The following is a 12,413-nucleotide window of genomic DNA, read 5'->3' as shown; positions in this document are numbered from 1 at the left end:
TTGGAAATTCAGAAGCCCCCCCCCCCCCAGCATGGCTTCACCATTTCTACATTGCTTAAATCTTAAATAATCCCTGGATCTCTTTCCATAAGCCATATTTATTTTCTGACAATATTTATTTTTTGCTGTTAGCTAAGAGAGAAAAGTAGTGGGCAAAGTACCATTATGCTAGGAAAGTAAATTGGCAAGACCTTTGCCTCTTTTTCTTTTTCCCTTAGAAGTCATACTCTGAGATCAGGCAGGAGCCACAATGAAGACTATAAGATAATTGGAAAGCACTTTGTAACCTCATTATACCATGTAATGCTATACCTTTTTCTCTGGCTAGGCAAAATGTGTTTCAGAATTATTTTGTCAGCTTAATTTTAAACAGATTTATTTGATTTATATCATACAGTTTGACTCAAAGACACCTCAGACTGTCTCTATAAGAAATTCCTGTTGCTTTCTGTATTTAAGATCTAATAAAGTCAATACAGCATGTCTCCCCAAACCAGTGAGCCTAATCATTAACTGTGCAATTCTACACTTCCATATTCAGTAATTATCTTTTATTTTATTTATTTAGTTACTTATTTCATTTTTATGTCACCTTCCTTCCAGTGAGGGACCAAAGATGGCTTTAGGATTGTTTCTAGTTCTGACGCACCTGAAGTTATGGCATGGTTTGAAAACAAAAATTGGATACTTGGTGTAGCATGCTTCTAAATCAAGACAAAATAGTTGTGGTCAGCTGAAAAGCAGATAAAGGAATAATATTCATCCTAAACTAGATGAGGTTACAATGTACCTGAAATCTCAGATTTGCTTCCTAGGTTCAGTCCTGTGTCTGGATGCCTAAGTGTCTGCAGTGGCCAGGAGTGCCTTTGCACAGTTAACGTTAGTGCACCAGCTACTCCCATTCCTGAAGACATCTGATCTGACTACAGGGATACATGCCTTGATTACATCCCGTTTGTATTACTGAATACACTTTTATATGAGGTTGCCTTTGGAAAAGGTACAGAAACCTCAGCAGGTCCAAAATGGTGTGGCCAGATTGCGGCTGGTTACAGGAAACGTATATAACTTCTCTGTTATAAAAGCTTCACTTTGTAAGCTACATTATGATTCCTTTTTGAGGCACAATTCAAAGTGCTTGTATAAAATGTATAAAATTCTCTATAGCTTGGGTCCAGACTATCACAAAGACTGTATCTCCCTATATGAACCTTTCCAAGTTTAAGATCCTCTTGTTCGCACCAGAATCACTGGCATGTTTGTTGAAGAGATGTAAGAGCAGGGCTATCTCAGTGGCTGGGTTGTGGAAGTCCCTGCCATGGGAAACTAGGGTTGTTTCCTCTCTTGTTTTCCTTTTGCAGCAGGCAGAGACCTTTTTATTTATAAGTTTTTTACTATTAACTTGGGGAGGTTGTTTTGATGTAGGAGGCAGTGGTGTATTTTTATCCTAGTGTTTCCAAAGGCTTTTAAATTGTTTTAAATTACAGTACTACCTATTAATAAGATAATTCATTTAATAGTTAACTGCTTTTTACTATTATAATTGGCTTTTAGCTGTATTGTGTTTTAATCCATTTTGTGAGTAGCCTTGAGTTCCATGTTGAGAAAAACTGGCATATAAAACACATACATTTTGCAACCACTTTAGTTTTGTGGGAAAATATTAATACAATTCATACTACAGAGCAGAACATCTAATTTTCCCCAGCTAAATGTCAGCCATAACACATGGACTTTAATAAAACATTTCATACACAGTTTGTAGTATCCTCGAAGCAGCAAGCCTCTGACCTGCTTGCTGTTTTTCAGGCTTTTAAAGGAACTGAGAAGAGAAGCCAAGAGAGTGCACTTCGTCCTTCTCAGTGCTGTACCTTTCGAATGGTAAGAGCAGAGCTTCAAGAAGCTATTCTTTCGTTGAGAACTTGAAGGATCCTCACAGGAATTGTAGTCCAAAAAGTAACATTTCCAAGTGCTAGTTACAGACATGTTTGAAGTTAGCTCAGCCTTTGGCCAAACATTTGAAGAAGAGTGTTGGAGCCTTGAGGTCTCTTCTGAATACGACATTTTCTGATGCTAGTACTACACTTTCAAGTATGTTTTCACCAATAATTTCTATTTTAGGTGCCCAGCCAATGTGTGGAAACCCCTGTGTATCCCTCCCCTCCAGTGTATAGTCCAGGAAAGCAAGGCTTTAAGTCCAGAAGCCCGAATACTGCTGTTCCCTTGAATAATACATGTGGGGGAAATGTGACCAATTTTGATTCACCATCAAAGAACCGCCGTTCTAAAACAGATAGCACCTTCCTAGAAGGTAAGGCTGTTTGGCTTTGCTGTGATCTTACCTAAAATATGGCAGTAGAAGAATGTTGCAGAATGTATTTTAGTAACTTACATTAGGCATGGTGGGATAGTGAAATTCTGGATTGTGCATATCATTCATTTCTAGGGTGAACCCCCTGCCCCCACATTAGAAATTTGTGTATTTTTGTCTGTGTGCATGTAAGATCAAAAATAATGTTTAAATGATACAGAGAAGTGCTGAAAACAGAAAGCACTAGGCACTGTATGGCAATGCCTGCCTGGCAGAGGTCTGTACTATATTTAATCTGATGTAGTATAAGAACTTAATAAAAAAGGGAATTAAAATACAGTATTTACAGACTGAAATGAGGGAGTAAGAATCTGTGACAGCAGCTTTCTTGACATGTGCATTTTTGTTTCTTGCTGTTTGTCCTTCAGGGAAGCCTAAATCACCCAAACTGAAATGTACATACTGTGACAAGGCCTTCACCAAGAACTTTGACCTACAGCAGCATATCAGAAGGTAATGCTGAGCTTCCAGATGGGGCACAATGGCAATAGCTTGTTTGATAGAACAAGCGCAATAATTATGATTCCATTGTAGCCACTTTTACTATCTGGTTAAGGCTTTGGAAATTTAAGCCATCTATCTGCTAGGCCAGGGTGGTTGCCTAAAAGTTGAACACTAGTTACAGCATGGTGTACATTTGTGTGTACACATGTGCATGCATGCATGAGTTTAACTCACGTCCAGCTGTTGGCTGCTTACCCACTGGATTCACTGGGTTTTACAGAGTCTATTGCAAGCCTTCCTGATTATCCCTGTCATTGACTCTCCTGACTAGTCATTGGTAATCCTGTTAATAATATTACTGTATATACTGATATTTAAGTCTAGAAATTTTAGTCAAAAAATTGAACCAAAACATCCGAGTTGACTTATCCATGGGTCAATGTAAGTACTGTACTTTAACTCTTATAAAAAGGGAACCATACCCTGGTGAAAGGCAAGCTTCCCTCCTGGAAGCACTGACCTCCCTCTTTTCTCTCAGCCATCCTGCCTTTAGGTTGAACACTCACAGTAATGCCTGTTGGAATTTTGTAAATTCTTTGGCATCGTTTCCTTTTGCTTCATCCTTTACATCTTTTGTTACATATCCCTAAGCTTTATCCTCAACATATCCACAGGTCATGTGAAAAAGCCATAATTTTGTCCCCAAAACGTGCCCTCAACTTGTACTTGAGGTCATCTTATAATTCCAGGTTGCCACGTTTAGGTTCTGCTTCTTCATTTGACACCAAGAAAAAGTCCTTCTGTCCATATGTTCAAATTTTTGATGTGTGCATCCCTGTCCACATTCGTGTTTTGTGTGTCTCCTGCTTCTTCCTGTAGTAATTTTTATTGCACCTTGACATCCTGTTCTTTATACACACACACACACACACACACACAGCAACTCATTATTTAGAAATTGGACTGGGAACAAAGACATTTGAAAAATTTATCGGTGCGAATTAAGGAAAATTAATATAAATTGATTTGGAAATGGTATTTGACACCAGTGAAATTACATAATATAAACAAAGATAATTCAAAATATTGTTGGAGAGGCTGTCAGGAAGTAGGATCATATATACATATGTGGTGGCAATGTAAATATGTACAAAATGTTGGGAAATAGTAATATTAGAGATAGAAAATATTATGAATATAAAGATAGCTAGAAAACCAAATATAGTATTGTTATCAATATACAATGAAGTAGAATCGTAAAAAGAAGAAAAAAACCTTTTAACAAATTTGTTTACTGCTGCGAGATTAATCATAGCAAGAAATTGGAAAACAAAAATAAATGTGAAATTGGAGGACTGGTATAAAGAAGTTTGAAAGTTAGAAATTAATGACAAATTAACATGTAAATTGAAAGTAAAAAAAGGATTATGGAAAATAAATGATTTTGAAGAAATATGGAAAAAAATTATTGAAAATGTACTAAGAAAAGAAGATGGGAAATTACCTCCACAGGAGGAATTAAAATTTTGGATGGAGTATAAAGAAGGGAATGGCTCCAGGGGTGGGGTGCATTTAAGAAAATGAATAAGATGCAAAAGTACATGTATGTATGGAAAGAATATTAAATTTGTTTTGTTTTGTAAAATGAGAAAGAAAGAAAAGAAATTGGACTGGTCAAGGAAAGTGTTACTGTAGCAGCCAGGAATATGTATCTATGGCCTGTTACAGACAGCCAAAATAAAGCTGCTTCGAGTCACAGTGGAGGTATGGTGTTTCAATGATGCATGCGTCCTAAGAGTCCAGAAGCCACACCAAAGCCACGCTTTAGTCCTTAGGGCTGAAGTGTGGCTTTGGTGCGACTTCTGGACTCTTAGGACGCATGCATCATTGAAACACCATATCTCTACTGTGACTCGAAGCAGCTTTATTTTGGCTGTCTGTAACAGGCCTCTGTTTCCAAAATCTAAGCATTATTTAATAGCATTAGACAAAGAGTAACAAGGACTATGGTTGCAAGCATTAGTGCATATTCTGAGCCAGACAAAATGAATGAATGTTTCCTGTTGATCAAGGGACAGGATCATTCTCATGTTGAAGGAAACAACTACTGTAGCTTGCTGGTCCAAGAGCTGGGTCAGCCCAAGACATTTTGCCATCTGAGGAAGAGCAACAAATATTGTTTATGTTGTGGAATGGTATAATCCTACATTATGGTGACAATTTGTGATTGGTAGACTTTGTAAAATATGAAATTAAGATATTAAATTGGACAATTGGGATTAAGGATGCATTAACCACATGGCAATGGTGCAGTGTACGTGTACGTACGATGTATGCATGTGTGCTGCAAAATGAAGAAGTAATTTTTCTGAAAGGATTTGTGTACTTCTGAATGGCTTCCATGGGTCTCTCAGGCAAACAGCCATATACAACCCTCACACAGGTCTACTTGGCTTTAATAATTTAGCAACAACATGTATCCACTGATTATTGCCGATTCTGTGTTGATCTTAAAAATGACTGCAGGCTGTGTAAGCTTGAGTACCAGTGTGTACAATCTGCAAAGAAAGAGAGAGAGAGAGAAAGAAAGAAAGAAAGAAAGAAAGAAAGAAAGGAGTTTCCCAAATACTGGCAGAATGGAAAAAGATAACTTTCTTGTGTTAAAAATATTATTGTTGATGTTTTATGAATATATCTTGTGGTTTTAGTGTTAAGAAAGCTCTCTACAGTTGGAACTGGTTTTTTTTTTCTTTTTTAAAAATCAACAACATTGAATGTAAATGTTCGAATAGTACTAGAAAGTAGCAGCAAAGTTATTGTGCTGCTAGTTTCTTGTGGTTTATCTGTTTAAACTATTTGTGTGCCATCTTCATCAAGTAGATTGCTGGGCACTGAAGGTCAAGTTTAATAATGATTTGTAATGTAAATTGAGTGGTGCAGTAGTTTGAACATTTGCACTATGACTTTGGAGACCAGGGTTTGATTCCCTTCTTGGCCATAGAAATCCACTGCATGTCCTTGGGCAGTTCACACACTCAGCCTTAGGAAACCACTTGATAGGTTCACCTTAGAGTCGCCATAAGTTGGAAATGACTTGAAAGCACACAGCAACAACAATGTAAGCCATTAAAATACTACTTAAAATAATAACTTTAACTATAATATAATATACATATAAAATGATGCAGCTTGCTAAGATGTTATAAACCTGAAAATGCCTAAGAAAATTATATCATTTTAATATGCACACTAAAATTTTTGCAGAGAGCCATGTTCCAGAAAGGTAATAGAACTGTGGGGCCTAGGTTGCATCTTCCAGGCAATAGCAACTTGCAGTTTGAATGCTCTGTCAGCATAATAATAATAATAATAATAATATGTTTTATTTAGACCGCTATTTCCGCAATGATCATAGCGGTTTACAGTAAAATTAAATACAATACAAATATAAGGTGACAGTTAAAAGGGGAGAAGTCTCGTCCTTCAGGCAGTCCCTGATGTTGCTTGTGTCTGCCTTATCGCTCCCTCTGAGGCCGAGATGACAGTTGAGGAGGGAGGGGCCTCTTCCTTCAGGCAGTCCCTGATGTTGTTGGGTCTGCCTGATCGCTCCCTCTGAGGCTGAGATGACAGTTGAGGAGGGAGGGGCCTCTTCCTTCAGGCTGTCCCTGATGTTGTTGGGTCTGCCTGATTGCTCCCTCTGAGGCCGAGATGACAGTTGAGGAGGGAGGGGCCTCTTCCTTCAGGCAGTCCCTGATAATAATAATAATAATAATATGTTTTATTTGTATACTGCTTTTCCTATGATCAAAGTGGTTTACAGCACTGCTTCTCTCCCCTCAAGATGGAGGTCGGGGGAGGGCTCTTCTTCTTGGCAGGCAGAGGCCTGTTGTTTCTTGCCTGCTTCTCTCCCCTCAAGATGGAGGTCGGGGGAGGGCTCTTCAACTTGGCAGGCAGAGGCCTGTTCTATCATGTAGAGCAGGGAGCAGGAAAAACAATGTAAGGTAACAGACTTTGGTTTTTAATTCTGAAAATGCAAACAGCTTCACTCAAAAATTGCAGTTGCCCCGTTCGCGGGGCAGATTGCTTTGCCGTTGTTGCGCGGCAAAACTACAAGCCCCAGAGTGCTCTGGGGCTTGCCCGGCTCCCGATTGGCTATTGGGGCCGGAAGGGGCGGTCCTTCCGGCCCGGGGACGCTCTGGGAGCGGGGCTTCCGGTCCTCCAAGGCTGCCCATTGGTGAGCTCGGCCTTGGGGGCGGGACCCCGCAAATGTCGCAGAGGGGAGGGGCTGAGCAGTATATATTGCTGCTCGGAGGCCTCTCCGCCTCAGTCGGCGCTTGGCTTCGAGCAGTGCGGAGCCAAGCTTGGAAGGGAGATAGCCTTGAGCTTCTCCCGCCTGCCCACCGCTGTTTCAGGTGGTTTTTTGTCACAACTGTTCGGCAGCATAGGCCAGGATCTGAACGTTGGTGGTACCAGGGCTATGGAGTTCTGGTTTGGGAGTCACAAGGTACCCGGGGGCGATGAGCGAAGGCGTCTGGCCATTGCGGGGGCCAGAACGCAGGTGCGCCTCCCGATGACTAGGGGCTTTGTGAATTGGGGAACGCAAGGCATGGTTTGCGCTCAAGCGGCGTTCCTTAGCCCCTAGGTCATCCCAAGCACTGGGTAGGGGCCCGGCTTTGGATAATCAAACAACAATGGGTTGTTTGATTGCACAGATCCTGACCTTATGCTTTGTGCCAACCCTACCAATGGTTTAATAAAGTTGTGGCCTTTCTCCCATGTCGGTGTTCTGTGGTTATTTTGACAAGCACATACAATAAATGAATGAATAAATAAATGTACACCTTGTTCCTGATTACTACATGTTCCTGGTGGGAGAAAACCTTGTAAAATAACATTGGGTCCACAACATTTAAGATTGCAGAGCTTAGAAAATGTCCTTTTTGGGAACTATAATTGTCAGAATCTCCAATTTTTTTACAAGTTCTGCATTGGTCATACTGATAACAACCAATAGTCAGATTATACTGCCATTGGGAGAGTCTATTTTCCAGCTTCTGAGGTTGTTTTCTCTTTTCCTTCAGTCACACAGGGGAGAAGCCCTTCCAGTGTATCGTGTGTGGCCGTGCCTTTGCACAAAAGTCCAATGTGAAGAAGCACATGCAGACGCATAAGGTGTGGCCACCAGGAACTGGGTGTACCATCTCTCGGAGCTCTGTCACTGTGCAAGTCATGGCACTGAACCCCAATCAACAGGAGGATGAGGAAAATGCAGGTGCATTACTTACTGGTGGGGTGGCCAGTTGATGACCTGCTCCCCAAAACTTGGAATATTTGTGCTTCCACTTGCTTCTACCCACCTGTCTTTTTCATAGTCCTATGACTAGCATAGTTGGGGACAGATTTTTTTGTGTGTCCTGCTTACTGCAGGTCAGATATGTAGGTCAGCATGCTCATTTAGTTACAGCCCTATGTTGTGTATTCTCCAGCCATGTTTACTTTTTCCCTGCATCTCACCCCACTCTAGAGGTGATATATTCCTGTTTCTGTGGATCAGATCTGAGTTCAGCTGTACGCCGATAGCTGTCATTCATCCCCCAGACACAGACAATATGAAGGGAAATGGGAGTGTGTACCTTCTGGTTTGTTTATAGGAACAATTTGCCATACATTCAAGACCTGAGCAAGTTTGTTGATAACAGGGTAACTTGGAGGTCTCTGTCATAGGGTTGCCACAAATTGCAGTTGACTTGACAACTTAACAACAAGATCTACCTGTAGAATGCAGTATGTGGCTTGATGTGTGATCCCATTTGCTTTCTAAATTATATCATCCTCACCATCGCCATCATTATCATTTATTTATTTATATAGCACCATCCATGTACAAACAATTACAGAATATCATTGCTATGGGCTGTGTCTCATTTTAAGAAATAGTGGGTGAACTGTGTACACTAAGCTCTTTGTACATCATGTTTTGCACTGTGCCAGAGAACAGATGTTAGGATAATATGTGTTTTCTGCATGGCCAGGCTCTTCTGAGTAGTACATGCCAAATCTTCATTCCATTAATAAGTGGGATAAGAAGGGCACATCCATTCCATCATTCTAGGATGATCTTGCCAAAGGAAAAGGAATAAATGTACAGGATGAAGTAAAAGTGTAGAAAGGACTCAGAAAGTACTAAGTGCAATTTACAGTGGACATCATTGGACTAGTTGGAGGAAAATAACATTTTGATGCTCTCTCCTGGCTTAAGGCCACTGCTAATGGAATACTTTACAAGCATACATTCCTCTTACTAAAAAATGGCAGATCTGAATTTTCAATGTGTAGTGTGTAATGTACAACGCCCCTAGTCTGGAGTAGAGGTGAGAGCTCACACAATGGAATACCTCACAAGCGTGCATTCTTACAGAAAACAAGCGGTGAAAGCTAGACAAGAGCATTCTTCATATCACAGTGAAAGTTAGACAAGAATCTTTGCACATTAGTGTGGATGGGGCATTTAGTCTCATGAAGAACAACCAAGACAACAACAAAGGGTTGGAAACCAAGCCTTGTGAGGAATGACTTAGGGAGTTGGGTTTGTTTAACTTGAAAAACAGAGGACTGAAAGGTGACATAAATATCTGAAGGGATATAATAATAATAATAATAATAATAATAATAATAATAATAATAATATGTTTTATTTGTATACCGCTTTTCCTATGATCAAAGCGGTTTACAGCATACATATGCATATACAACAAAGCAAGTAACAAAAAAACAAACAAACAAAAAAACAACTCTGCTTCTCTCCCCTCAAGATGGAGGTCGGGGGGAGGGCTCTTCAACTTGGCAGGCAGAGGCCTGTTCTTTCTTGCCTGCTTCTCTCCTCTCAAGATGGAGGTCGGGGGGAGGGCTCTTCAACTTGGCAGGCAGAGGCCTATTCTATCATGTAGAAGATGGAGCCACCTTGTTTTCTGATGTCCCAGAAACTAGAACATGAACCAATGGATTCACTTAAGAAAAGCAACTCCATCTAAACATTGGGAAATACTTTAAAAAAAAAACCTAGAAGAATTGTTTAACAATGGAACTGCCTTTGGAGGGTGATGGGGATCTCCATTTTTGAAGGTACAATATTTAAGCAGAGATTGGATGGGCATCTTTCAGGAGTGGAGTAATTGTGTATTCCTGCATGGCGGGGTTGGACTAGGTGGCCCTTGTGGTCCCTTCCAACTCTTTAAGAATCTGTGATTCTATGACCCTTTCTCCACTGCAGGTACTTATTGACCAAAGAGTTTCAGCTCTAAAAGTTAACCAGAGCAGAGATACAACTCCTCAATGATTGGGCAAAATCAGTGAAATGCAATGGAAAGGGAAAGAAAAATGAAGGTGATCTAATTTCTGTAGCTTTGCATTTTGGAAGAGAAAGCTAGGACATTGTGATTTGAATGAATGGTAGGATATTATATGAAAATGGAAAGATGGCTTTGCTTCGTATCCTGGTCTAAAAATACCCCCTCCCCATAATACTCCAAACTGGAAGTCTAATAATTTTACACCCTGATCTTTTCCTGCAGGCTTAAATCCAACTCCAAGAAGCAGTCCCCAACAGCCTCAGGCCATGCTTCCTTCAGAAGAGCATGAATCCAGCAAACTGGAAGCCAAGCAAGTGGTCTTGATAGACAGTTCATATCAGTGCCAGTTCTGCCCCAACAAATTCAATACATACTTCCAGCTCAAATCACACATGACTCAACACAAACATGAGCAGGTGGGTTACTAGCCAAGGGCATGGATTTCTTCCTGTCCTGCTTTGGTCTTTCTCTGACCTATAGATATTGAAGAATATATACATACGGTTAAATTTAATCTGTGTAGATAATAGAATTAAACTTTTCTTGGGGCAAGGGCATTCTTTCTTGGGCGCAGTTTAAAACATCTAACTCCATATAATATTTTATTCTTAATTATCATTCTAGCATAGTATAATCACCTCTGGTTAGCCATGGCTGTTTGTCACTGTTTAGACAGAGATATTAGAGGTGGAATCTGAGGTATTAGATACACTGAGTGTGTGCTCTAACAATTCATCTGCAGTCCCTCTCCAGACCCAGCAGAGTGTAATCTGGAATCTGCTTCATTCAATGATAGAATATAATCCACTGACTGTTCTCCAAGTTTGAATAGAAAAATTAAAACAAATCCATAAAAGCTTCATCCCAGGTTTTTCCAAATGTCTGATAGCTGAGGTAAATACTTCACTTTGCTTTCAACCTCCATGTTTATTTTAGAACATGTTCAGGCTACTTGCTCTGAAGCAGGTAGGTACTTCTTTAAGCCCCAAGGGCTGAGTTCCGTTTCAGAAAATTTCTTTAGGAACAATAAAGCTAGCAGAAGGTATGAAAGGTACAGAAGCTGCTAAAGCAAATTATGGCATCATGGGGGAAAAGATGTGGTCATTTGGTTTCCCAAGAGGGCTGGATTTGGTCCCAGGTTGTGAAATTTCCAACCCCTGTTGTAGGAGAATTCACCTCCTTATGTCTGCATACTTTCTTGAAGAGAATGCCCATTGGGAAAAGAGCGACAGCTTAGTGATAGAACATATGCATTTCATGCTGAAAGTCCCAGGTATGGTTCCACACATCTTTAGGTAGGGTTGGGCAAGAATCTGAAACTCCACAGAGTATTGTCAGTTTAGATAATACTAAGCTAAATGATCCATCAGTCACGTGTCCTGAATTGAAGAAGGCCAGTACTGAACATTATGCCATGCAGAGATTCCTCTGAAGTTAGTTGATTTTATGTCCTTTCTGCATCAGACTTCCCCATGGAAGTAGACAGAGGGAAGTTTGTAGGGATTAAGCATACAGAGAATAGTAGGTTGCCTCCTGGGAGGGTGGGCACCTAAAGCTCACAAGAGCCTTCAATTACTTCTGTTAATTTATTTCACACAGTACACTATGGTTGGTTAGTTGGTCTTTGTGATTACACCTAAATTCTCTGTTTTCCATTTATATGTAGGTTTACAAGTGTGTTGTGAAAAATTGTGCACAGACATTCCAGAAGCTGGACTCTTTCTTAGAGCACATCAAGAACCACCAGGAGGAGTTGAGCTATCGCTGCCACCTCTGCAACAAGGACTTTCCTTCATTATATGAACTTGGTGTCCACCAATATTCCCACAGCTTGCTTCCTCAACACAGTCCAAAGAAAGACTTGGCCATTTACAAGTACGGTAGCTGCAGTTTTCCAATCTGAGATTGAAAGGAGAGAATTAAATCCCTGTGACTTCAAATTTGAATTTGTTATCAGGGCAAGCATTTGAAATATAGTTTGGAAAGTATCAATGCTGTGAGGTTTTTTGGCCTCTTATTAGAAACTATTTTTGATCAAAACATTAGGTAATTAGATCTCCTTTGCTCAATTGAGAAATAACAGCAAGCCAGATAAAAATAGTTTGGGATCCTGTTTTGAGAGCAAACCATAACTTGCTGTGATTAAGACAACCTGTGGTTTGCAACATGTTAGAAACCAAAACCTTGAATTCCTACCTGTTGGTTGAGGCTTACTGCTGCTCATTCTTATCTCAACAAATCATGGTTTG

At 40.2% G+C, this 12,413-nt stretch overlaps 1 protein-coding gene across 3 annotated transcripts in view; it reads left to right on the top strand.

Moving 5' to 3' along the window:
* ZNF341 (zinc finger protein 341) overlaps positions 1–12,413 on the top strand; it is a 33,008-nt gene that overhangs the window by 11,495 nt on the left and 9,100 nt on the right. For 2 of the 3 annotated variants that reach the window (XM_042465044.1, XM_042465046.1), the window contains 6 exons: positions 1,810–1,881; positions 2,122–2,311; positions 2,740–2,824; positions 7,897–8,087; positions 10,387–10,580; positions 11,831–12,039. In XM_042465044.1, coding sequence (XP_042320978.1) covers positions 1,810–1,881; positions 2,122–2,311; positions 2,740–2,824; positions 7,897–8,087; positions 10,387–10,580; positions 11,831–12,039 — 941 coding nt within the window. The remainder of the gene's footprint in view (positions 1–1,809; positions 1,882–2,121; positions 2,312–2,739; positions 2,825–7,896; positions 8,088–10,386; positions 10,581–11,830; positions 12,040–12,413) is intronic. The other variant, XM_042465045.1, reaches the window with a different exon arrangement.

The sequence above is a fragment of the Sceloporus undulatus genome, chromosome 4 (genome assembly GCF_019175285.1).
Source record: "Sceloporus undulatus isolate JIND9_A2432 ecotype Alabama chromosome 4, SceUnd_v1.1, whole genome shotgun sequence".
Taxonomy (NCBI): domain Eukaryota; kingdom Metazoa; phylum Chordata; class Lepidosauria; order Squamata; family Phrynosomatidae; genus Sceloporus; species Sceloporus undulatus.
The sequence above is the reverse complement of the archived record's forward strand: the minus strand, read 5'-3'. Positions and strand labels throughout refer to the sequence as shown.